Consider the following 25,827-nt stretch of genomic DNA (forward strand, 5'->3'; position numbering starts at 1 on the left):
CCAGTGCCTATCCTTCCTCTATTCCAGGTATTAAGTCAATTTCAGCAGTCTGCTTGCCAGTGTAGTATAACCATTCTCTGCTTTATAGGACTCCTCCAAGGACTCTTTTTTTTTTTTTTATAGCTCTTCTTAGCTTTCTTAGTCATATGGTCAGCAACTAGCATGTATTAAATATACTACAAGTTCCTGGGACCTAAGTGAGGTTTTAAAGATGCTGAGGCAGGTGGATCTTTAGGAGGACAGAGTAGTTTCAGGAACTCTTATTCTAAGAAGCACAATATTTGCCTCCCTTCTTGTCTCTTTCCAGGATCTGACTGGGGGTGACTCTGGCCAAATACCAGGGAGGCTAATAAAAGGGAAATGTGCTTCTGACTCCAAAAAAAAAGAGTTCTAAATGTGGTTTTGAAATGCATACAAACCAACATACTGTAGTGGAAAATCATCCCCAGACTAGAGTTAAGAAATTAAGGATTTTATCCTGTGTCTGCCACCACTTTGCCATGTGACTTTGGGCACCTTATTTCCTGTCTCTGGGTCTCAGTTTGTCTATCTTAAAAGAAGGGCTCTGGATCAGTTGAAGGGGAAAATCTATTTAGATCTGTCCTACTTTGATTCCATTTCAATTTGTACAGTTACCCATTTATCACTCAGACCCTACAAACTATTCTACTTTGCTTTGCTTATTGTAGGTGTTAAATCAACGTTTTGGGAGGGTTGAGATGAACTATAGAGACCTTACATCATTGAGCCTTATTGCAAAAAAACAAAAACCTGGCATCAATAATAAGTATCTGTGATTTTTAATTTATAATGTGCTTTTAAATAATCCCCTTGTGCTCTTCACTTTCACTCCTGGCCTGTGAAGTGACATTATCATCAGTTATACAGTCTCTGTCCTATACAGTAGCATGTTATCATTAGTAAGTCACTGAGACCAGACCACTCATGTCTTATACACAGTGAGTTGTGGCATACTTTGTGTCTATTTTTGCACTTCTAAGATCATGTACCTTTTCTAAGCCATATAAGTAATAGGTACAGGCTCAGTCCTTGGACTCAAAATCTTTTTTTTTTTTTTTTAAGTAAAGCAGGTTTATTTATTTATTTTTTTTTTTTCTCAGTTATTTTTTTTTTCATTTTTCTTCCACTATTCATATGTGCATACAAGGCTTGGTTCATTTCTCCCCCCTGACCCCACCCCCTCCCTCACCACCCACTCCACCCCCTCCCGCTCCCCCCCTCAATACCCAGCAGAAACTATTTTGCCCCCATCTCCAATTTTGTTGTAGAGAGAGCACAAGCAATAATAGGAAGGAACAAGGGGTTTTGCTGGTCGAGATAAGGACAGCTATACAGGGCATTGACTCACATTGATTTCCTGTGCGTGGCAGGTTTATTGAGATAGAAAAGTGTAAAGTGGGAGAGTAGAGAGGGTGCTCCTGGGCTCAAAATCTTAACGCTCTCCTTGTATCATTTTATGATGTTTTCTCCCAAAAAGCCTGCCATAGTTTCTCTTCACCCTCAGCAATAATATTAGTGAGATTTGTTTTAGATTATGTTGTGGCTATACAAAACTTGGATCAGCTTACACAGTAAAGGTCTATTTCTCACTGACATTACTTGCCACCTGTAAGTCATTTGTGACTCTGCTCCTTATGTCTTCTTATTCTGGGATCAAATTCAGGATGGCTAAACCACTTTTTTTTTTTTTTATGAGACTGGAGTTTGAACTTAAGGCCATGCAGGTGCTCCACTGCTTCAGCCAATTCCTAGCCACCCCTAAGCCACACTTTTAAGTCTCTAAAGCTTCTTTTGAAATGTGAATAGCATCATTTCTCCCCATACTTACTGGCAAGTCACATAAATCTGATGTTGATTAAGTGTTCCTCCCACAAGTGATATGTTCCTCCCACAAGAAGGTACTGCAAGACAGTTGGCAATAGGTGGAGATGTAAAATCCCTTGTAGGGAGGGCAGTGAATAATCTGCCACTTTCACATGAATACATGATGGGCCCTAGAAACACAGGGTTCAGTGCCCTTAAGAAATTCCTTGACTAGTGAAACAAAATGTAAAGAGAGAATTTCTACATTCTCTGGGTAGATGTCTGTGTCAGTCCTTGACCAGTTTGCTATCATTCTTCATCCTTCTCCTGTTCTGTTTCTCTCCTGCGACTCCCTGGTGGCGGGGTGGGGGAGGGGTGGGGAGGAGTTTTCAGGCTCCAATGAATTTGGCTTCTGGTTAAGCTTAGCCAAGGGGCAGGTGATTGAAGATGGAGAAAAGGGAGAATCCTGGCATCCCGCTTCCAACCTTGGCTCACTATTTCAGCAGGGGCTGCTCCTCTTCTCTAAGTCTTGCCTCCCTGATTCCCACTTCCTTTACCTTTAGTATTTTGGCTGATAATATCTATTCTGTTTGGCTTTTCAATTCTTCCATCACCTATATAAAACTAGTTTTCTCTGGTTTAAGAAAAGTTCCCATTTTCTTGGTTAGAATTTGACTGAAACAATTGTATGAAATACCATGAGAATACAGGTGAGAAGTACACTGTATGTTCTGAGAGTGGTGGGGATAGGGTGGGGAGAGAAAGGAAAGGCTGTCTGGGATCAGGAAAGATGATTAGGAGTAGGAGCTAGAGAGTTATAGCATGAGCAAAGGCACAAAATGAGAATGCGTTAAAGTTTCTGGAGCATGGTATGAGCCAAGAAGATGAAGCTGGAGAAGCAGACAGAGGTCAGGCCATGCAGGGTTCCTGTGGTTTGGATGTGGTTTGAGTCTCCCCCAAAGGTCCATTGTAATTGAAGGCTTTGTTCCCAGGATGGTAATCTTGGGAGGTGGTGGAACATTTAAGAGATGGAGCCTAGTGTGAGGTCCTTAGATCATTGGGGTGTACTCTCGGAAGTTAATTCTTGTGGCACTCATTGAGTTTTCATGAGATGGTTGTTATAAAAGTAGCAAGCTTGTCCCCACTCAGCTGTCAGATTCCTAGTCCAAGGTGTAATCTTGCTCCCACATATGCTTTCACCATTGCTACTGGCCATGAGATGATGCACCTAAGGAGTAGCCCTCACTGCAGAGCCTATGCTATGCCCTTTGGACTTTGAACTGTGAACCAAATAAATCTCTTTTCTTCCATGGTAGTTTGTGTCAGGTGTTTTGTAATAGGGATGAACACCTGACTAATACAAGGGTCTTGGGTTTCAAGTCAATGAGGCTGACATGAAATTAATCAGATCTCTCAGTTCCAAACACACAAATCCAAGTCAAAATGGTTCATATAATAAAACAGGGACATAGCTGAAACAAAATGGAGAAGATCACTGGAGAGTAGATGATGTAGAAATTAATAGCCCACAGTGTTGGATGGATTGTTTGCATGACACTCAAGTACCTGAAAATGAGAGTAAATATAGGGTGAAAAAGAAAACAGTAAATCTCTTAGCAAAATTATCAGTGACCAGAGGGGAGTGAATTGAAGGTTGATACATAATGGAGATGAGAAGGTATCAGAGTGGGATAGAGAAGGGATTTGGATATAATGATAATGGAGAAATATTCTGGAGCAGTGTTGGAACAAAGAGAAGTGAATTTAGCTTGTTGCAAGTTTCCAAACAAAATCTGAGATTAGGTTCAGAAGCAGGCAGTATGGACATAGTCTATGGATCTGTAACAGCTGCCTTTGGATATGATAGGTAAACACTATAATTTTGGAGGTGGGGGAAGCAGCTCAGGTTCAGTTAAGAATTGGACTTCATTAAAGACATAAGAAATTCCATTTTTTTTGAACCCAATGAGAGAGAGGACAGGACTTGAGGTGGCTATTCTGCTTAATTGGTTGTCATCTTTCTGTCCTCACTAGACTTTCAGTTCTGAGATCCTTATTAATGAACCTGAAGGAAAGGTTACCACCTGGGCCTCCTAATGAAGGGTCTTCTAGGAATCTGACAGTGTGTTGGGGAGGTTTTTCTAAGCAAAAGAGATCCCTGAGCTGATTAGACCCAGGAGCTGTTTTTTTTTTTTTTCATTTTTCTTTTATTATTCATATGTGCATACAAGGCTTGGTTCATTTCTCCCCACTGCCCCCACCCCCTCTCTTACCACCCACCCTGCCCCCTCCCTCTCCCCCCCCCAATACCCAGCAGAAACTATTTTGCCCTTATTTCTAATTTTGTTGTAGAGAGAGTATAAGCAATAATAGGAAGGAACAAGGGGTTTTGCTGGTTGAGATAAGGATAGCTATACAGGGCATTGACTCACATTGATTTCCTGTGCGTGGGTGTTACCTTCTAGGTTAATTCTTCTTGATCTAACCTTTTCTCTAGTACCTGTTCCCCTTTTCCTATTGGCCTCAGTTGCTTCAAGGTATCTGCCTTAGTTTCTCTGCGTAAGGGCAACAAATGCTAGCTAGTTTTTTAGGTGTCTTACTTATCCTCATCCCTCCCTTGTGTGCTCTCGCTTTTATCATGTGCTCATAGTCCAATCCCCTTGTTGTGTTTGCCCTTGATCTAATGTCCACATATGAGGGAGAACATACGATTTTTGGTTTTTTGAGCCAGGCTAACCTCACTCAGAATGATGTTCTCCAATTCCATCCATTTACCAGCGAATGATAACATTTCGTTCTTCTTCATGGCTGCATAAAATTCCATTGTGTATAGATACCACATTTTCTTAATCCATTCGTCAGTGCTGGGGCATCTTGGCTGTTTCCATAACTTGGCTATTGTGAATAGTGCCGCAATAAACATGGATGTGCAGGTGCCTCTGGAGTAACAGTCTTTTGGGTATATCCCCAAGAGTGGTATTGCTGGATCAAATGGTAGATCGATGTCCAGCTTTTTAAGTAGCCTCCAAATTTTTTTCCAGAGTGGTTGTACTAGTCTACATTCCCACCAACAGTGTAAGAGGGTTCCTTTTTCCCCGCATCCTCGCCAACACCTGTTGTTGGTGGTGTTGCTGATGATGGCTATTCTAACGGGTGAGGTGGAATCTTAGTGTGGTTTTAATTTGCATTTCCTTTATTGCTAGAGATGGTGAGCATTTTTTCATGTGTTTTCTGGCCATTTGAATTTCTTCTTTTGAGAAAGTTCTGTTTAGTTCACGTGCCCATTTCTTTATTGGTTCATTAGTTTTGGGAGAATTTAGTTTTTTAAGTTCCCTGTATATTCTGGTTATCAATCCTTTGTCTGATGGATAATTGGCAAATATTTTCTCCCACTCTGTGGGTGTTCTCTTCAGTTTAGAGACCATTTCTTTTGATGAACAGAAGCTTTTTAGTTTTATGAGGTCCCATTTATCTATGCTATCTCTTAGTTGCTGTGCTGCTGGGGTTTCATTGAGAAAGTTCTTACCTATACCTACTAACTCCAGAGTATTTCCTACTCTTTCTTGTATCAACTTAAGAGTTTGGGGTCTGATATTAAGATCCTTGATCCATTTTGAGTTAATCTTGGTATAGGGTGATATACATGGATCTAGTTTCAGTTTTTTGCAGACTGCTAACCAGTTTTCCCAGCAGTTTTTGTTGAAGAGGCTGCTATTTCTCCATCGTATATTTTTAGCTCCTTTGTCAAAGATAAGGTGCTCATAGTTGTGTGGCTTCATATCTGGATCCTCTATTCTGTTCCACTGTTCTTCATGTCTGTTTTTGTGCCAGTACCATGCTGTTTTTATTGTTATTGCTTTGTAATATAGTTTGAAGTCAGGTATTGTGATACCTCCTGCATTGTTCTTTTGACTGAGTATTGCCTTGGCTATTTGTGGCCTCTTGTGTTTCCATATAAATTTCACGGTAGATTTTTCAATCTCTTTAATGAATGTCATTGGAATTTTGATGGGAATTGCATTAAACATGTAGATTACTTTTGGGAGTATCGACATTTTTACTATGTTGATTCTACCAATCCATGAGCATGGGAGATCTCTCCACTTTCTATAGTCTTCCTCAATCTCTTTCTTCAGAAGTGTATAGTTTTCCTTGTAGAGGTCTTTCACATCTTTTGTTAGGTTTACACCTAGGTATTTGATTTTTTTTGAGGCTATTGTAAATGGAATTGTTTTCATACATTCTTTTTCCGTTTGCTCATTGTTAGTGTATAGAAATGCTAATGATTTTTCTATGTTGATTTTATATCCTGCTACCTTGCTATAGCTATTGATGATGTCTAGAAGCTTCTGAGTAGAGTTTTTTGGGTCTTTAAGGTATAGGATCATGTCGTCTGCAAATAGGGATATTTTGACAGTTTCTTTACCTATTTGTATTCCTTTTATTCCTTCTTCTTGCCTAATTGCTCTGGCTAGGAATTCCAGTACTATGTTGAATAGGAGTGGAGATAGTGGGCATCCTTGTCTGGTTCCTGATTTTAGAGGGAATGGTTTTAATTTTTCTCCATTAAGTATAATGCTGGCTGTAGGTTTGTCATATATAGCTTTTATAATGTTGAGGAACTTTCCTTCTATTCCTAGTTTTCTTAGAGCTTTTATCATGAAATGATGTTGGATCTTATCAAAGGCTTTTTCTGCATCTATTGAGATGATCAAGTGGTTTTTGTCTTTGCTTCTGTTAATGTGGTTTATTACGTTTATTGATTTTCGTATATTGAACCACCCCTGCATCCCTGGGATGAAGCCTACTTGGTCATGGTGAATAATCTTTTTGATGTGTTGCTGAATTTGGTTTGCCATTATTTTGTTGAGGATTTTTGCATCAATGTTCATTAAGGAGATTGGCCTATAGTTCTCCTTTTTGAAGGTGTCTTTGCCTGGTTTTGGGATAAGTGTAATACTGGCTTCATAAAATGTGTTAGTCAGTTTTCCTTCCCTTTCTATTTCATGGAACAGTTTAAGGAGGTTTGGTATCAGTTCTTCTTTAAAGGTCTGATAGAATTCAGCAGAGAATCCATCAGGTCCTGGACTTTTCTTTTTGGGGAGACTCTTGATTGCTGCTTCAATTTCATTTTGTGTTATAGGTCTATTCAGGTGATTAATTTCCTCTTGGTTCAGTTTTGGATGATCATATGTATCTAGAAATCTGTCCATTTCTTTTAGATTTTCAAATTTATTTGAATATAGGTTCTCAGAGTAGTCTCTGATGATTTCCTGGACTTCCATGGTGTTTGTTGTTATCTCCCCTTTTGCATTCCTGATTCTACTAATTTGGGTTTTTTCTCTCCTCATTTTAGTCAGGTTTGCCAGGGGTCTATCGATCTTGTTTATTTTTTCAAAGAACCAACTTTTTGTTTCATTAATTCTTTGTATGGTTTTTTTAGTTTCTATTTCGTTGATTTCAGCTCTTATTTTTATTATTTCTCTCCTTCTATTTGTTTTGGGATTTGCTTGTTCTTGTTTTTCTAGGAGTTTGAGATGTATCATTAGGTCATTGATTTGGGATCTTTCAATCTTTTTAATATATGCACTCATGGCTATAAACTTTCCTCTCAAGACTGCCTTAGCTGTGTCCCATAGGTTCCGGTAGGTTGTGTTTTCATTTTCATTGACTTCCAGGAACTTTTTAATTTCCTCTTTTATTGCATCGATGATCCACTCTTCATTAAGTAATGAGTTATTTAGTTTCCAGCTGTTTGCATGTTTTTTGTCTTTACTTTTGTTGTTGAGTTCTACTTTTACTGCATTGTGGTCAGATAGTATGCACGGTATTATTTCTATTTTCTTATATTTGCTGAGGCTTGCTTTGTGCCCTAGGATATGATCTATTTTGGAGAAGGTTCCATGGGCTGCTGAGAAGAATATATATTGTGTAGAGGTTGGATGAAATGTTCTGTAGACATCTACTAGGTCCACTTGATCTATTGCATATTTTAGATCTTGGATTTCTTTATTGAGTTTTTGTTTGGATGACCTATCTATTGATGATAATGGAGTGTTAAAGTCTCCCACTACCACTGTGTTGGCGTTTATATATGCTTTTAGGTCTTTCAGGGTATGTTTGATGAAATTGGGTGCGTTGACATTGGGTGCATACAGATTGATGATTATTATTTCCTTTTGGTCTATTTCCCCTTTTATTAGTATGGAATGTCCTTCTTTATCTCGTTTGATCAATGTAGGTTTGAAGTCTACTTTGTCAGAGATAAGTATTGCTACTCCTGCTTGTTTTCGGGGGCCATTGGCTTGGTAAATCTTCTTCCAGCCTTTCATCCAAAGCATATGCTTATTTCTGTCGGTGAGATGAGTCTCCTGTAAGCAACAAATTGTTGGATCTTCTTTTTTAATCCATTTTGTCAAACGGTGTCTTTTGATGGGTGAATTAAGTCCATTAACATTAAGTGTTAGTACTGATAGGTATGTGGTGATTCCTGCCACATATAACAGTTGTCTTAGTTATTTGAAGGTTTGATTGTGTGTCCTAACTTGATGTTACTCTCTACTGTCTTGCTTTTTCTTATCCTGTGGTTTGGTGCTGCCTGCCTTTTCATGGTTAAGTTGGGTGTCACTTTCTGTGTGCAGGATCCCTTGCAGAATCTTTTGTAATGGTGGCTTTGTGGTCACATATTGTTTTAGTTTCTGCTTATCATGGAAGACTTTTATTGCTCCATCTATTTTGAATGATAGCTTTGCTGGGTAGAGTATCCTGGGGTTGAAGTTATTTTCATTCAGTGCCCGGAAGATCTCACCCCACGCGCTTCTTGCTTTTAATGTTTCTGTTGAGAAGTCTGCTGTGATTTTGATGGGTTTACCTTTGTATGTTACTTGTTTTTTCTCTCTTACAGCCTTCAATATTCTTTCCTTAGTTTCTGAACTTGTTGTTTTAATGATGATATATCGTGGAGTAGTTCTATTTTGATCTGGTCTGTTTGGTGTCCTGGAGGCCTCTTGCATTTGTATGGGAATATCTTTCTCTAGATTTGGGAAATTTTCTGTTATTATTTTGTTGAATATATTATGCATTCCCTTCGCTTGCACCTCTTCTCCTTTTTCGATGCCCATGATTCTCAAGTTTGGTCTTTTGATGGAGTCAGTGAGTTCTTGCATTTTCTTTTCACATGTCTTGAGTTGTTTAATTAATAGTTCTTCGGTTTTTCCTTTAATTACCATTTCATCTTCAGTTCTGAGATTCTGTCTTCTGTTTGTTCTATTCTGCTGGATTGGCCTTCCATTTTGTTTTGCAGTTCTGTTTTGTTCTTTTTTCTGAGGTTTTCCATATCCTGGCAGTTTTCTTCTTTATTGTTGTCTATTTTTGTCCTGAGTTCATTTATCCGTTTATTCATTGTGTTCTCTCTTTCACTTTGGTGTTTATACAGTGCTTCTATGGTTTCCTTTATTTCTTCTTTTGCTTTTTCAAATTCTCTATTTTTGTTGTCTTGGAATTTCTTGAGTGTCTCCTGTACATTTTGGTTGACCCTATCCAGTATCATCTCTATAAAATTCTCATTGAGTACTTGTAGTATGTCTTCTTTTAAATTATTCTTGTGGGCTTCATTGGGTCCTTTGGTATAGTTTATCTTCATTTTGTTGGAGTCTGGATCTGAGTTTCTGTTCTCTTCATTCCCCTCTGGCTCCTGTACTAATTTTTTGCTGTGGGGAAAGTGGTTTCCCTGTTTTTTCTGTCTTCCCGTCATTGTCCTTGGTGTTGTTACTGTCCCTGTACTGTGTGTAATTAAGTATTTTCTAGCTTGTAATAATAACAATGGTAATATTTAGAATGGAAGAGTGAGCTGAGATGGAAAGCAAGAAGTTAAAGAAAAGGGGAAAACAAATATACAGACAAGAGGGAGAAAGCAGAACAAGGTATCAGACAAGAGAGTTTCAAAGGTATAAACAGGGAGTGTTAGTGTACTAATTGACAGTAAGCTGAACAGACAATAGAGAGACAGAGAGAGGATTGAAAATCAAAGATAAAAAAAATAAAAAATAAGTAAATGAAAGTAATATCTATATATAAAAATGAATTAAAATAAAATGGAAAATAGAAAATTAAAAAAAAACAAAAAACTTCCAAGTTTATATGCAATGCAGTTTCAGTCTTAATAATTTGGGTGTCTGTCTCAATCTCCAGTCCTGGAGTTGGTGCCTCAGATGTTGTTCTGTAGTTGTCTCATCAAAGGGTATGCATAAAGTAGAACAAAACTACACACTCACACACACACACACACACACACACACACACACACACACACACACAAAATAAAAAAAAAAAAAAGCCCCACCAAGTGTCCCCAGTTCAAATGCAATACAGTTTCAGTAAGTTTTTCGGCTTGCAGGTGTAATTCGGTTGTTCTCTCATCAAAGGTAGGGAGAAAAAAAAAAAAAAGCATCTGGAGACCGTTCTGAGAGTGGTATCTGCAACTGTGGCTTGCCTGCCTGCTGCTCTCAGCCTGTAGCTGGCGGCGTTATTTATGCAGATCTCTGGGGTGAACTTAGCACTCACCTGGTCCCACAGGCTTTGTTTGCTCAGAGTTCTCCTGTGCAGGAGCCTCTGCTACAGGCTTTTCCCTTTCCAATCACTGGGAAAGGTGACACTGCCCCGCGTTGTCAGGCCTGCGTTTTTATTTACAGTTCACGTGGGAGGTGGGTCTTTCCTCCTCCACTCTCACAAGCTTCCCCGCTCCTGGTTGCTGGCGCGCCCCGCTCCCGCCAGAGGCTCTCCGGCCTGCCCGGCTCCTTTATTTACAGTCCCGGGAAGGGTTCCCTTCCCCCAATCTTCAGCGCTCAGGGCGCCCCACCCTCTTTCCAGCGTGTCTTAACTGTTCTTATTGCTTAGTACTCAGTTTCTCTTTTTTTTTTCCTGGGTGGAGGTCAGTCTGTCCAGGGGGCTATGCTGCTCTGGCCCAGGCTTGTCTGTGGGGCTACTGCAGTACCGCAAAGCTCACCTGGTCCGCATCTTCCCAAGCCGTATGGGCGCCGGTGACTGGCGGCCCGGGGGCCTCCTCGGTTCTCCGTTTAACGTGAAGTGGAGACTCTCCGCGCCGGCTGGAGGTGTGGAGGGGTCAAAGTTATGCCTTTTCTCAGTGATTATGCCTGCAAAGTGTGTCTCCAGCGTGTCTCCAAGATTTCACTATAGAAGGGTCACTTTCTGCTTCCTACCTCTAGCCGCCATCTTCCAGGAGCTGTTAACTCGAATCAGTGGTCTCATATTTTGGGTATCTTTGAGAGGACATTCAAGACCTTTCCCATTTGGTGTCCTACTGACTTATTTCTTACCACCTTGGGTTTTCTGCTCTAACAAACTGCTATGGTCCTTCTAGCATATACCAAGGCAGGTATTTTTTGTTTGGTTGGTTTTTGCCCCTTTTCTATACTCATAATATTTTCCCTGCCAACTATACTACACATGCATTTGCTCAAATGTATACTGAAAACTACATGTCTATTCTAGATGATACCTGTATAGGCAACAGCTTCTCCAAGAAACCTTCTCTGGTCCCCAGGCTTGGATAGCTGCCTCCTCTGTGCCTTGACAACCCCTTGGCTCCCTACTGTTTCAGCATTTATTACTATAATATTGTCAATGTGTCTCTTCTATATAACAACAAGGGGCCAGAGGCATGACTCAAGCAATAGAACACCTGCCTAGCAAGTGTGCATTCCTGAGCTCAAAACCTAGTACCACCAAAAAATATTTTTTAATTAAAAAAAAAAAAGGTGTGAAGGGGTTTGGTGAGATGGCTCAAGTGGCAGAGTGCCCGCTTAGCAAGCACAAGGCCTTGAGTTCAAACTCCTACAGTTCTTGCCTACATTAGGCCAGGAGCGCCTCAAAAGTAAAAACTATGTCTGATTCACCTCAATGTCCCCAGTGCCTATCACAAGGTCTGTCATGCTTGCTGAGCTGAGCTTTCCTGAACCCCCACTGTCTATATCCCCTTAACCATGTCCTCCATACTTCTTCCTACCTCTTTCATTCAATAAACATTCACCAAGCACCTACTCCTCCACCACTACTGAAACTCTGCTCAGGGAGCTCCCAGTCAAATGGACTTCTACCACATAGGGTAACAAGGGCTATGGCAAAGGGAAGCACAGAGGGAAATGAAGAGCCATGCCTAAGTGAGTTGTGCAGAATGAGACATTAGTTAGATGAAGAGTTTTGCTCAGTTTTGCATTTAAGGGTTCACTAACTTCGGGGAGCTGCCTTCTGTCACTCTGTATCTCATCCCCCTGCATCCCTGCAGGGCCTCTGGTTACTCTAACTGGATTAGAATGATATAGCTTGTTCTGTTACTGTTCCATCTGAGAATGAGACAAAGAGGCATAAGAGGTAGAGCCCTGGTTTATGCCTCCTCTCTGAGCCTTAAATTTCCTATCTGTAAACCACAAGTGATAAACCCTACCTTACCTGACCTCCCTCACAAGCTTGTTTCAAGATTACATTTGTGAACTGTTAAAAACTATGAATATGTGTGGGATTGTAACTATTTATTAGTGAGTCGCTACATCTAGATTCAGTCTTCCCAGGTTCTTGGTAGTCAACACAAGACCTTGCACAATGTTAGTGTTCAAGAGAGACCTGGTTTGTTGATTGACACTGAATGATGAAGAAAAAGCAGGCTTCCTAAAGGCCTTGGGAGACAATGGAGGGACAATAAGCTGAGACTAAAGTGGGTGGAGAACATATGGGAAGATGAATTGTCATGTATTCCACATGCCATTCACTTCTCATACTTTTGTGCACTAAATTTTTATTACCACACTGTGAGATGAGTAAAATGCACCCTATTCTACAGGTGAGGAAGTTAAGGCTAAAAGCAATTAGGCAATTTATCTAAGTTAGTGACAGAGACTATGTTCAAATCCAGGCCTCTTCCCACCACCTACCTATATAATGTGGCATATCCTCCCCTCAGTACCAATTCCTCAAAAGGAATTTGTGTTCCTGGCCTTGATCATCCAACAAATGGTTGGCCTATTGACTGATTTACCTATTTTCCCCTTTCCTAAGCAAGCAATACTGTCCCCTCCACCCTCCCAAGCATTGCCACTTGCCGTAAGCCAGTCAAAGATCGGGGAGTCAACTTTTGTGATCTTCATTGAGGAAAAGCCATATGCTGAAGGATCTCTGAAGCTGACTGGGTTTCTAAGGCCTGAGGATAATGAGCCAGAGCTGCCTCTTTTTTCATCACATGTCTGCAATTAGTGAACACTTCTGCAGCTTGCTTCTCTCAGGTCGGGAAGGAGGTTATAGGAGAGGCTGTCAGCAGGAGGTGGACTGGCAGGAGCTGTGAGAGCCTTCAAGCTGGGAAGGCCAGGGGAAGGAAGAGGAGTTTTGTTTGTACCGGGGGCTTCAGGCCTCTCTGTGGATGGTGGAATAATAGGGAGGACGAGGGAGGAAGAAAGAGACCCTCTCCTTTTCAGGAATGGTAAAGGAGCAAGAGAAAGATGTAGAGATGAGAGAAACAAGATGAAAGCAGAGCAGAAAGAAACTGTCATTATAACTGGCAGCTTTTGCACAGCAATTTATCCATTGTCTCACTCAGTCCTTCCAATTGCTCTCAGTAGGGAGACACTGTTGTTATTCCTACTTGACAAACAAGGAGTCTGAGAATCAGAGAGGTTAAGTGATTCAGACAGGTGCAGTGACATGCCCAGCTTCAGACACTGTGGTAGTTAGATAAAAGCAAACAGGAAGAAAAAGATACTATGGGGGTTGGGTGGGTATTGCAAAGGGAAAGGGAGAAAGGAAGAAATGATTGATAGTTCTGTGGATAGACTTTGGAACCAAGAAAGCCTAGTACCAAGCTCAATTCCCACTAATACAGTCACATGACCTGTGTGAACTATGCACTCTCTTGTAGTCTTCATTTTCTTATCTAATTGGTGATGATGGTATTTACATAATAGACTATTGTGAAGATTAAATAGGATGATATTTGTAAAACTCTTAGTATAGTGTCTGACATATAAAAGATGCTTGATAGATATTAAGGATCCCAAGGAGAAAATATGAGGAACATAAGGGGAAAGGAGATAGATGGAAAAAAAGGAGAAGAGAGAGGCTTTTGAGGAGAAATGAAGAAAGGCTTGGAAGGAAGGAAAAGAGGAGGGAATGGGCTGAGGCAGGGACATTATAGAAAGGGCAGCTCATGTTTCTAAGCTACCACGTTGGTCGGAATCCTCAGGTGGGAAGCAGTCACTTTGAATTAGAAGGAACTTTGTGTCTCTTTGGACAGTCAAGTTATATTCACTGTCACAAACTGTTCTTGAAGGTCCCAAGGTATAAAACAGACAAGAATGTGGCATACCTCAGGAGCAGTTTCCCCTGGTCTTCTTTTTTTTGGGGGGGGGGGTACATGGAGAGAAGGAGAGATCTATAGGTTCATTTCAGTGAAGTTTAGGGATAAAGAACCCCACTGAGTAGAGGTAAGCCAATGTGTCTGTGAGTAGGAAGGGCAAATAAAGCTTATTTGATTATTCACTGTGGTTCTTGAAGGACCTGCCTCTCAGAGCCCAGACTAGAGCTGGCTAGAATGGGGTGAGTAGGAGTCAGGGGAAAGAAGAGGAAACTCTCTCATCAAAAAGCCCCAAACCAGCTACGCATAGTGTCTTGTACCTGTAATCCTAGCTATTTGGAAAGTAGAGATTGAGAAGATTGTGGTTCAAGGCTAGTCTGGGCAAAAAGTTCCAGAGGCCCCATCTCAACCAATAAAAGCTGAGTGTGGTGGTATATGCCTGTTATGCCAGCTATGCAAGACCGTATTCAAAAAATACCTACCAAAAATGACTGAGGGTGTGGTTCAAGTGGTAGAGAATTTGCCTGGCAAGCACAAGGCCTAGTACTGCCAACAGAAGGAGGAGGAGGAGAAGAGGAAGAGGAGAGGGATGGAGGGAGGGAGGGAGGAAGGAAGGAAGGAAGGAAAGAGAGGAAAGGGGAGGGGAAGGGAAAAGAGAAGGGAGGAGAGGGGAGGAGAAAGAAAAAGAGAGAAAGAGAGAGAGAGAGAAGAGAAGCAGCACAGGGCTAGGTACAGTGTCTTAAACCTGTTATCCTAGCTGGTAGAGATAAGGAAGATCATGGTTTGAAGGCAGCACAGGCAGAAAAAGTTGGTGAGACCCCCCCCCCCATCTTAACAAATGACTGGGTGCCCTGATGCATACCTGTCACCCTAGCTACATAGGGAAGAACAGTTAGGAGGATTGTGGTCCAGGCCAGACTAGGAATGAAGCGAGACCCTATCTCAAACATAACCAACTCAAAAAGGGCTGGTGGAGTGACTCGTGGTAGAGTTCCTGTTTAGCAAGTGCAAGGTCCCGAGTTCAACCCTACTACCACACAAGCACATACATACACAAATGAGTCTAAAATCAGGCTGGGATGTACCTCAATGGTAGAATGCTTGCCTAATATGCACAAGGCCCTGGGTTCCATCCTCAGCACAATAACAACAAGTAAAACACCTGGGCTTCTTACACTGGAGCTTTTATTTATCTCGGACAAGTCAGCTTACATTCCTATACCCCAAAGTCTGCATTAGGGATATAGAAAGGGTCTATAAGACATGCAGAACAAATGAGATAATGGCTGTGCTAAATGCTTTGGAAAATATGGGGTACTTTGCCCACATATTAATGTATTCGCTCCTTCAGCAAACACCTAATGACCCCACCACCAACACATTTCTGTGTCAGGTTCAGGGTCATATACTTCACATGCATTATCTTGTTTCATCCTTGAAATAACTCTACTTATAAACCCTATACAAACCAGGGAATTGATTTGTAAAGAGAGTAAGTGATTTGCCCAGGATTAACTAGCTGATAGTGTTAGAGCCAGGGTTTGTCTGGTTCTAAAACTGTGCTCTGTTTTGTCTGTGAAGCAGAATGCTCTGTGTGTGGAATTAGGCCTCTTTGCTTTACTTCTGGACCCTGGTCCTATTGATCCAGAGTGTTGGGTTGGGGACACAAAAAGGTTCTAACTGAAGGGACAGGATAAATCTGTACCTGTATCTCTTCTTCCTAGGGTTTGACTTCTTTGAAGCCAGTGCCAAGGAGAACATCAGCGTGAGGCAAGCCTTCGAGCGCCTGGTAGATGCCATTTGTGATAAGATGTCTGATTCTTTGGACACAGACCCCTCCATGCTGGGCACTGCCAAGAACACACGTCTCTCGGATACCCCGCCACTGCTACAGCAGAACTGTTCATGCTAGGCAAGGCCCACCCTCTTAAGCTCCCTTCATTGTGGCCCCCCAATGCACTTTGCTTCTCCTTGTAACACACTGTCCACTCCTAGCCTCAAGCAAGCTGAGTTCTGCTGTTCTTTGATGGCCCCTGGGGTTCTCTGAAGTTAGCCCCAGTTATAGATACTAGAATAAAAGTACAGGTCATGGTGTGGGTGAAGAGTCTCTTTACAAAAGAAAACTCCATTTTACAAAAGGAATTCAATACAGGGACTTGGAAGGAGTCTTCTCTGGTTTCAAAATAATATTTCCTCCTCTTACCAAAATTTCACACACATGTTTTCAGGGACTGGCCAAATGTGTAAAGTGAGGCCCACCTGCACAGCTAATCCTATTAAAGAACACGTCTTAAAGTCCAACCTGCTTGTTTCATATCAGGCTCCCTGTGGGGCTTCCTTTCACTGCAGATCAAGCTTTGGCTCACAAAGCCCTGTGCCTGTTACCACGGATGCCCACAAGGCCGAGGCAGTTGCTGTGGTGACAGGCCAGCACTAATCTCTGGAGAGCTCAGAGTCTTCAGTAATGCTGAAGAAGCAAAGGCTGAGTCAGAAACACACTTAAAAAAGATTATCTCCTGCAAAATGTCAAAGGTTCCTGCTATATGAAAGAGCAAGCAAATGAGCGGTGAGGAAGGAAAGAGAAAAATAGAAATACAGGCATGATAAAGAACCACTCAGGGATTTCTGATTTTGTTACTTCCAGCTGATTCTTTCATTTATTTATTTATTTATTTATTACTTTTTTTGAGACAGAGTCTCAATATGAAGTCTCTGACTAGCCTGGAAGTCACTATGTAGCTGTCCTTGAACTCTTGGTCCTCCTGTGTTAGACTCTCAAGTTGTGGGATTATAAACTATTCCTGCTGATTCTTGACAGTGGAAACTCCATGAACTTGGTCATTGGTTCTTAGGTTCTAGAATCTCAAAATTTTAGAGTTGGTGGGATCCCCAAATTTATGTAGTCTGATTAGTCAGTTCCAATCTTCTCATCTCTGACAAGTGGCTATTAGGCCTCACAACTAAATCTTTTTCTTCTAAAGCACACCTTCTGCCAGGTGTTGTAGATCACCCTGTAATCCCAGCACTTAGAGGCTGAGGCAGGAAGATCTTGAGTTCAAGGCCACATAGGAAGACACCATCTCAAAAATCAATCAATCAATCAGGCAAGCAAGCACACCTTCAAAGCAGGTTCAGGAGCTCATTATCCACACCATCTTTGTGCAGCTTTCATAGCTAGGAAATATTCCTTGCTTTCATAGCTAGGAAATATTCCTTGCTTCCAGCTGAAGTCTGCCTCCTAGAAATTCTTTTTTACTAGCTCTGCTGTCAATGATCTCACCTTCTCTGCTCTTTCTGCCCTGTGATATCCTTAGGTGATTTGAGAATAGGAATCATGACCTCTGGGACCTGCCCTTTCCCTACCTTTCTTTTGGTCAAATCCTCCTGTAATTCCATTTGACATTCTTCATAGGGTTTTTTTCCCCCCATCCTGCCCCTTTCTTCCAGCCCACCTGTTAGTTACCCTGAGCTAGGAAATATGATTCAAAGCAGAATAAATCTAAGGAAGAATTATCCTGAAAAGTTGAGAAAGTTGAATTTATACATCCCAATTCCAACTCTGTCCTCCTGGGAATGATACCAGGGTATCTACCAAAGAGACTTCTCTGGTTGAAGTCCCTTAACTAAACACCTAAAACTTTAAAAAGCAAAACTACTCTGAGGCCAGAATGGATTAGCTCATGATTCTAACTGTTTTTTTTTTTTTTTTGGCAGTACTGGGGCTTGAACTCAGGGCCTACACTTTTAGCCACTCCACCAGCCCTTTTTTAGTGAAGGTTTTTTTCAAGATAGGATCTCATGGACTATTTGCCCAGGTTGGCTTTGAACCTCGATTCTCCTGATCTCTGCCTTCTGAGTAGCTACGGTTTATAGGTGTGAGTCACTAGCACCCAGCGCTCATGATTCTATCTTGCTGTGGACCCAGGAACATTTTGGATTTTAGCTGAAATAATGACATGGAACTGGCAATGATTCATTAAAATCTTTCTTCTCCACCATGGCCTGAATCTCCAGCCTCCTCTCTCCTGTACTAACATGCCTCAAAAGTCAATTTGTGTTTACAGGAGGAATCTCTCCCCAGTTTTCTCTCTATTTCAAGTGCAGCTTATTGTCCTAGGAAAATGGATTAGCTGGCACAAATCTAATGATTAAATAAAAGGACTATCTAGAGTCAGCTCTATGGAGATGTTGCATCTTTTGATGCAATGCAGAGGTCAGAGTTTTGACTTGAATTTAGGACACCAGGACTCTGCCATTTAATTAAGTGTGACTCTGGACCGATAATTCCCCTCCCATCTTTTGAGACTTGATTTCCCATTTACAAAATGAAGGGTTTATATGGATGATCTTAGGTCCCTTCAGGTACTAATAAGTTCAATAATTTTTTTTGCTTTTGCCATTTCAGTTGATCTGCAAAACAAACCTGGGAGATCAAGATTTTCATTCCTCTGTTATTTTAGCTAACATGGATGTCATGCTTATACTGCACTAGACATTGTTCCAAGCATTTTACATGTATTAACTCATCTATCTTCCTAACATCTGTGTAAGGGAGGCACTGTAAATGAGAGAGCCTCATTTAAAGATGAGAAAATGAAGGTAGAAAGAGGTTAATTGTGCCTAAGGTCACATAATGAGTAAATGGTAGAGCTGGGGTTCAAACCCAGGCAGTCACTCCATGGTTTGCACTCTTAACCACATTATTTACTGCATCTCTTTTACATAAGTCTAGCCAGGTGAAGAGACTTGGCCAAGATCACACTGCCATCAAGCATGAGAGCCACATTAGGATATAATCCCAGGGCTGTCAGATTTCCAAGTCCACTGGAGAAAAGATTTATGTCTCTAATCTGTTAACAAATTGCTCAACTACTCAGACTAATCTCAGGTGATGGATGTCTAATGCTCAGGAGAGTTAGTTTCTGGGGCAGCCAGATCCCATGAGCCTAAGCAAAAATGCCCAGTACTTCTCAGCACCAGGTGTTGGCTTTCCCTGTATCTGCCTGTGAAACAATTCTTATCTGGCTCTCAAGCAGTGCTTTGAGTCATCTCCATGCTCCAGTAAAGGTACATTTTAGGGGATTGACTTGATTAACTTCTCTGACCATGGAAAAATACATTCCCTTGCCAGGGTGGTGGTTCTGATGTGCTTTCTACACTGTAAAGTTGCATAGAGTGTTATAGATAATAACTGTTTTTTTCTGACCAGTAACAACCATATGTCCTTTGTCCTTCAGACAAAGATCCTCACAAGTTCTGGATGTTTTAGCACATGTATTCAATCATCATTTCTCTCCTACTGAATGTCCAGGGAAAGATTAAATCTTTTACTTTAAAACCGTTAAAGTCAGGAGCCAGTTTAAGGGAAAAAAGCATCTTCACAACAAATGGACTCAAGAGATAAATGTTATAGCAGCAAAGTCTTGTGCCGGGCAACAAACTGACCTTCTCGTTAGATGGCAATTCCCCAGCCCTGCTCTGTGACCTCATTTCTGTAGAGTGGAAGGCAGCAACTTCCAGCTGATTGCAGCACAATGTTTATCAATCACGGTAATAGTGCAATTAGTCGCTGAGGTTGAAGCTGCATAATATGTGTTAGTGGCAACTTGTCCTGAATTTCATCTTCCAAAACAATCCAAATAAAAGAAGATAAAAAACACTCTTGACCTTTAAAGAGGCAAAAGTAGGCCACAAGTGCAACAGTATTGTAGTTATTTTACGGAGTCTGATTTAAATGCATGTGTATCTGTAAATACAAAGTGTTTTGTGACTTCTTTTGTTGTCTCCTCAGTCTGCAGCAGTATTAATTTCTAGGAGCAGCAAAAGAGTAGAGTATACTGAACGAACACAAAGACATCAAATATTAGATCTGGGAAGGAGCTTAGAGAATTTCTTGTCCAGAGTCCTATTTTACCAAAGGGAATGTTGAGGTTCAAGAAGTGGGAGGCAATCTGATAATTACCCTATGAGTACATTAGTAATTGGATCTCCTCTAAGAAAAAAATTTGTCTATTATGAGTGTCTGCTATAGACACAGCACTATTAAAGACTGGTAAATATAGATGAAAACAAATGATTCCTGCCAGTGAGTTACCTATAATCTAATGGAGGTACTTAGACTATCTTATTTCTAAGATATTATTATCCCAATTTGGCAGGCAAAGAAACATAAACCTGGAAGAGTTAACATGCCCAAGTCACCCACTAGTGTAATTTTAACCCACTCTGTCTGACTCATGCTCTTTCAATTTTCTTCTTCACACTGTCTCAGATGAAGGGTAGATGGGGTGGTGGTAGTCAGGGACTCCCAAGGATCCTCAGAGTTAATTAAATAACCTCAATTGAGCTCTGGGTTTTCAATTGTTTTGCGACTATAACCTCGTAACACAGAATGAGATGAGCATCCTCCAGACCTGACTCTCCCATTCTTATCACCTGCTCTTGCCCCAAAGCTCCTTCCTTGGGTACTGAATTTCCTGGAGCATCTGAGGAATGTTTGTTTGACTTTGTCAACAATTTGAGGGAAGAGAAAAGAATTACAGCAACCACTGTCCTGGGATTTAATTAATTTCAGATTCCTCATTCTAAGCCTATACTAAACTACCTGTCATAGTTAATGAATCAAGCAACAGTCTGTGATTGGAAGGGCATACAAAATACTGACCCATAAGATACAAATGCTGTTAAGTGGCATGATTCATGTGGTAAAGTGCCTGCCTACCAAGTGCAAGGTACTGAGTCCATACGTTAGTATTGCCAATAATATAACAACAAGTCCCTTTTTAAAAAAGGCCTGAATCCCTAATATGAAGTAGTCAAGCTCAAATTTATTCACTCAATAAATGAATGTCTTATATGTGCCAGAGTATACCCAGTGATAAATTAGACACATTCCTTGCCTTCATGAAACATACAAACTTCATGGTTCAGTCTAGATATTGTCAAATCATCACCCAATTATAATTATTAAGCACTCTGAAGGAAAGGTACATGGTGCTATGAGAACACATAACTGAGAAACCTAAATCACCTTTGTGCAGCTATTTCAGGAGTGCTGGGAAGATTCTATCACCCTCCAAATACTTCTAGTACCCACTGGCCATTACTTTAGGCTCCTCAATTAAGCTATATTACAAGTCTCCCAAGAATAGTAAGGGTGGAAGAAAGACTATCTGTACCTGTGAAATACCTTTAGATTGCCTGGTTAAGAGTTAATTGTTATCTTATGAGAGACATCACAAGCCACTGCCAAACTTAATGGCTCAGAGCCAGACATGGTCGTACACACTTGTAATCCCAGCATTCGTGAGGCGGAGGCAGGAACATTGTAAGTTCAAGGCCAACCTGAGCTACAAAGTGAAACCCTGTGTCAAAAAAACCCAGAACAAAACAAAAACCAAACTTAGTGGCTTGGGCTGGGTCTATAGCTCAGTGGTGGAACAGCAGAGCACTTGCCTAGTATGCTCAAGTTCCTGGGTTTGATTTCCAGAATCACACACACACATACAAATCCAATGGTTTAAGACACAAACATTTATTATTTCTTATGATTCTGTGTGATAGCCAAGACTGAATGGTCTATGATGGCTTCTTTCACATGTCTGGGGTCTCTGCTCAGGTGACTCCAGTGGTTGAGGCCTCTCTCCACATGGTTTCATACTGAAGAAGACTGCCCAGACTTGTTCGTATGGTGGCAGAAGTTTTCCTGGCAACAAGAGATATCATGCTCCAATGCAGAAACACTTTTCAAGCCTCTGTTTGCATCACATTTGCTAATGTGACAGTGCCGTTGACTAATACATGATACACGGCCAACCCCGGTTTTTAACAGGTGGAGAGATGATGCCACTCTTAATAGAAGGGGTTATAAAATATTGTGGCCAATTTTTCAGCCTATTACATTGAACACCTCTAAGTCATCTGAAACTAAGTTTGGTAGATTTTCTGAAGTCTTTTTAAGCATTAGAAAGATTTATTTTAGTATAGCAGGAGAAAGTGTGAGTTGGGGAAGAAACATTTCCTGTAGAGTAAAGACTCCTTTCTGGGATCTTAAACCCTTGCTCTGCAGATAACTCCAAAGAGAAGTGTCAAAATGGTTCGTATCAGAACAGTTTCATCATTTGTTTAGCTGCCCAAGGGGTATACTTTGGAGAAATCAAGACATACCTGATACACATGTATGTAAATGCAAAAATGATACCTGTTGAAACTGTTCCAGGAATTAGGGGAGGGGGTATGAAACAGAGCAGTGGAGGGGGTGAATTCAACTATGGTATATTTGATACATTGTAAGAACCTTTGTAAATGCTACAATGTACCCTCACCCAGCACAACAATTTTTTAAAAATTAAAAAACAAAGACACACCTGGCTGGAGACTGGTAGAGCATCTGCCTAGTAAGTGGGAAGACCTGAGTTCATACCCCAGTCCCACCAAAACACACACACACACACACACACACACACACACACACATTGTAGGCAACACTTGAGCCACACCTCCAACCTTAAAAGACCACACATTCTAGATGGAATTTTTTTTTTTTAAATGAGACTGGGGTTTGAACTCAAGGCTTCCCGATTGCAAAACAAGTGCTCTACTGCTGGAGCCATACCTCCATCCATTTTGCTTTGGTTATTTTAGAGATAGAGTCTTGAGAATTATTTGCCCTGGCTGACCCTGAACCTCGATCCTCTCAATGTCAGTCTTCCAAATAGCCAGGATTACTGTTGTGAGCCACCTGCGCTCAGCAAGATGGAGAAATATTGATGCTTGTTAAACCGTCCATTTGGCTACTTCTTAGCTATCCTAAAAGGATGAATCTGTCTTCTCATTCCATGGGATCCACTGCAGATAATGGTTGCAACTTTTACCTGAACTTCCTGACCAGAAATCTATCTGAAAGATTCAGCATGTGCAGAAAGGATGGCTCAAAGAACAGTTGGGCCATCTGCCCTAGCTATCCTCTCTTTCTTGGTGTTCTCATCTAGTACCCAAGTGCCTACTAGATATTTCCATGTCTCAAACTTAACATGTTCACATTGGAACTCAATTCCCCTGTTGTGGGAGGTTGCTAGCTGAGCTAGGAGTCTCTGAGGCAGATTAACAGGAAGCAACATTTATTGTGCTGGCACAGACTCAGAGGACTCCTGTCCAAAGGCTGAGCCCCGAGAACAAAGGTGTCTCACCTTATATACCCTTGCAAGCAGGTTACAGAAGCAAAAAGCAAGGTCTAATCCATATAATTATATTTAATTTTATTGGCTACTTTGTCCTACTGCTACGTGACTTTCCCCTCCCTGGTGCTACTTGACTTTCTTCATGTTCACATTTCACAGGTTTTATCATTCTGCTATGCCATCCCTACCTCCCTGCTACTTTCTCAAGACTCAGGCCTAACTATTCACAATAGCCAAGTTATGGAAACAGCCAAGATGCCCCACCACTGACGAATGGATTAAGAAAATGTGGTATCTATACACAATGGAATTTTATGCAGCCATGAAGAAGAACAAAATGTTATCATTCGCTGGTAAATGGATGGAATTGGAGAACATCATTCTGAGTGAGGTTAGCCTGGCCCAAAAGACCAAAAATTGTATGTTCTCCCTCATATGTGGACATTAGATCAAGGGCAAACACAACAAGGGGATTGAACTTTGATCACAAGATAAAAGCGAGAGCACATAAGGGAGGGATGAGGATAGGTAAGACACCTAAAAAATTAGCTAGCATTTGTTGCCCTTAATGCAGAGAAACTAAAGCAGATACCTTAAAAGCAACTGAGGCCAATAGGAAAAGGGGACCAGGAACTAGAGAAAAGATTAGATCAAGAAGAATTAACCTAGAAGGTAATACACATGCACAGGAAATCAATGTGAGTCAATGCCCTGTATAGCTATCCTTATCTCAACCAGCAAAAACCCTTGTTCTTTCCTATTATTGCTTATACTCTCTCTACAACAAAATTAGAAATAAGAGCAAAATAGTTTCTGCTGGGCATTGAGGGGGTCGGGGGAGAGGGAGGGGGTGGAGTGGGTGGAAAGGGAGGGGGTGGGGGCAGGGGGGAGAAATGACCCAAGGCTTGTATGCACATATGAATAATGAAACAAAACAAAACAAAAGACTCAAGCCTAGTCTGTTTTTTTTTTTTCTGATCCTCCTCCCTGCCACACCGCCCCCCAATGTGTTTTGACTCCAATATTCATGGAAATTTAGGGTCATCCTTAATTCCTTGTTTTGTCTCTTAGTTTCTACATCTAATCCAGTAACAAATCCCATGGTTCTACTTTTAAATATATCACAAATATTCCCAGTTTTCCACACTTCTAGTGCATGACTTTAGTCCAAGCCACCATTGTTTCTCCCTCAGAGAGCTACCACAAAGTTCCTAATCTGTCTCCCTATGTACAGCTCCCATACAGTCCATCCTCCACACAGAAATCTTTTAAAAATATAAATGAATGAAAAACTCAATAACACATGAAAATAATCCAGAGGCTTCCAATACTGTTAATATTTTTTTGATTGACTATGTTTCTAGTTCTCAATCTGCCCCTAACTTGCTATAAAATCTCTAATAAATCATTTCTTATAATAGCCAGCTATTACTTCTCTCTCCAGGTCTTCTGAAAATAGCAATGTCTTCTTCTAAGGTACTATTTTTTTCTTTACTTTTTTGGTGGTCCTGGGGGGTTGCACTCAGAGCCTCAATCTTGCTAGGCAAGCATGCTGTCATTTGAACTACCCCATGAGCCCCTAAAATACTCCTTCACTCAAGCCAGATGATTCTAATATAGCTTGTCGGTAAACAGGATCATGTGATCAAGCAGAGCCAATAAGAATCCTTCCCTCAGAGTTTTTTTTTTTTTAAACTGCATCTGTTTTCTTTTTGGGGGAGTGGTAAATAGGTTGCTACTCAACATGAGGGTGTGCAGTCTAAAACTGTGATGGCCTACCCTCAACCCAGGTGTACTTATTGGTTTATAGGAAGAGAAAATAAGGGCCAATAAGCATAAACATAGAGGAGACAGAGTGTGGTCTCAGGCTCTCCTCACCCTGATTCTAGCTTCTGGAAGCTTAGCTCTTCCTTTGATTCTGTTAGCCACCTCAGCGTATCCTTCTAGCAAAGCTCCATTTAGCTGTGCTTAGATTCTTATCACTTACAACCAAAAATGTATTGTCGTTTCTCTGGTTCTCAGTTTTTTATACATTCTTCCAGCTCCAAAGTGCAGAAATTCTAATTTTTAGAAACTATAGAAAATCCCACTGACATAGATTTTTCTAATTGAGACTGTATAATCTGGAAAAGAAGCCTGTCATTTCCACCATCCTCTCTGTTTGTACCTGGATGCACAAGAAAAGAAGTATTTCCCAGGGGGAGGAGCAGTTCTCCATGGACACTGATAATGACACAGGAAAAAGTTCTTATGACTATGGGTCACTAGTCCACACAAAGTCTGGCTTTCCAGACACTCAGAAGTGAAATCAAACATCTAACACCCCTGCCTCTCCTTTCTCCACATCTGTTCCTATTTCTCAGCCATCTCAGTGACACCATCTTGAGAGTTTACCACAGACTGAACTGGGTATGTCGCATATGCTTTTGCCTGCTTCTATCATTTCAAAGTGGTCAAATAGCAAAT

General features: G+C 41.0%; 1 protein-coding gene across 3 annotated transcripts in view; it reads left to right on the forward strand.

The window, feature by feature from the left end:
• Rab3b (RAB3B, member RAS oncogene family) overlaps window positions 1–18,182 on the forward strand; it is a 61,997-nt gene extending 43,815 nt beyond the window's left edge. For all 3 annotated transcript variants that reach the window (XM_074080140.1, XM_074080141.1, XM_074080139.1), the window contains one exon: window positions 15,907–18,182. In XM_074080140.1, coding sequence (XP_073936241.1) covers window positions 15,907–16,094 — 188 coding nt within the window. In that variant the 3' untranslated portion in view covers window positions 16,095–18,182. The remainder of the gene's footprint in view (window positions 1–15,906) is intronic.
• Window positions 18,183–25,827: the final 7,645 nt, after the last annotated feature.

Source organism: Castor canadensis, chromosome 7, assembly GCF_047511655.1.
Source record: "Castor canadensis chromosome 7, mCasCan1.hap1v2, whole genome shotgun sequence".
Classification (NCBI taxonomy): domain Eukaryota; kingdom Metazoa; phylum Chordata; class Mammalia; order Rodentia; family Castoridae; genus Castor; species Castor canadensis.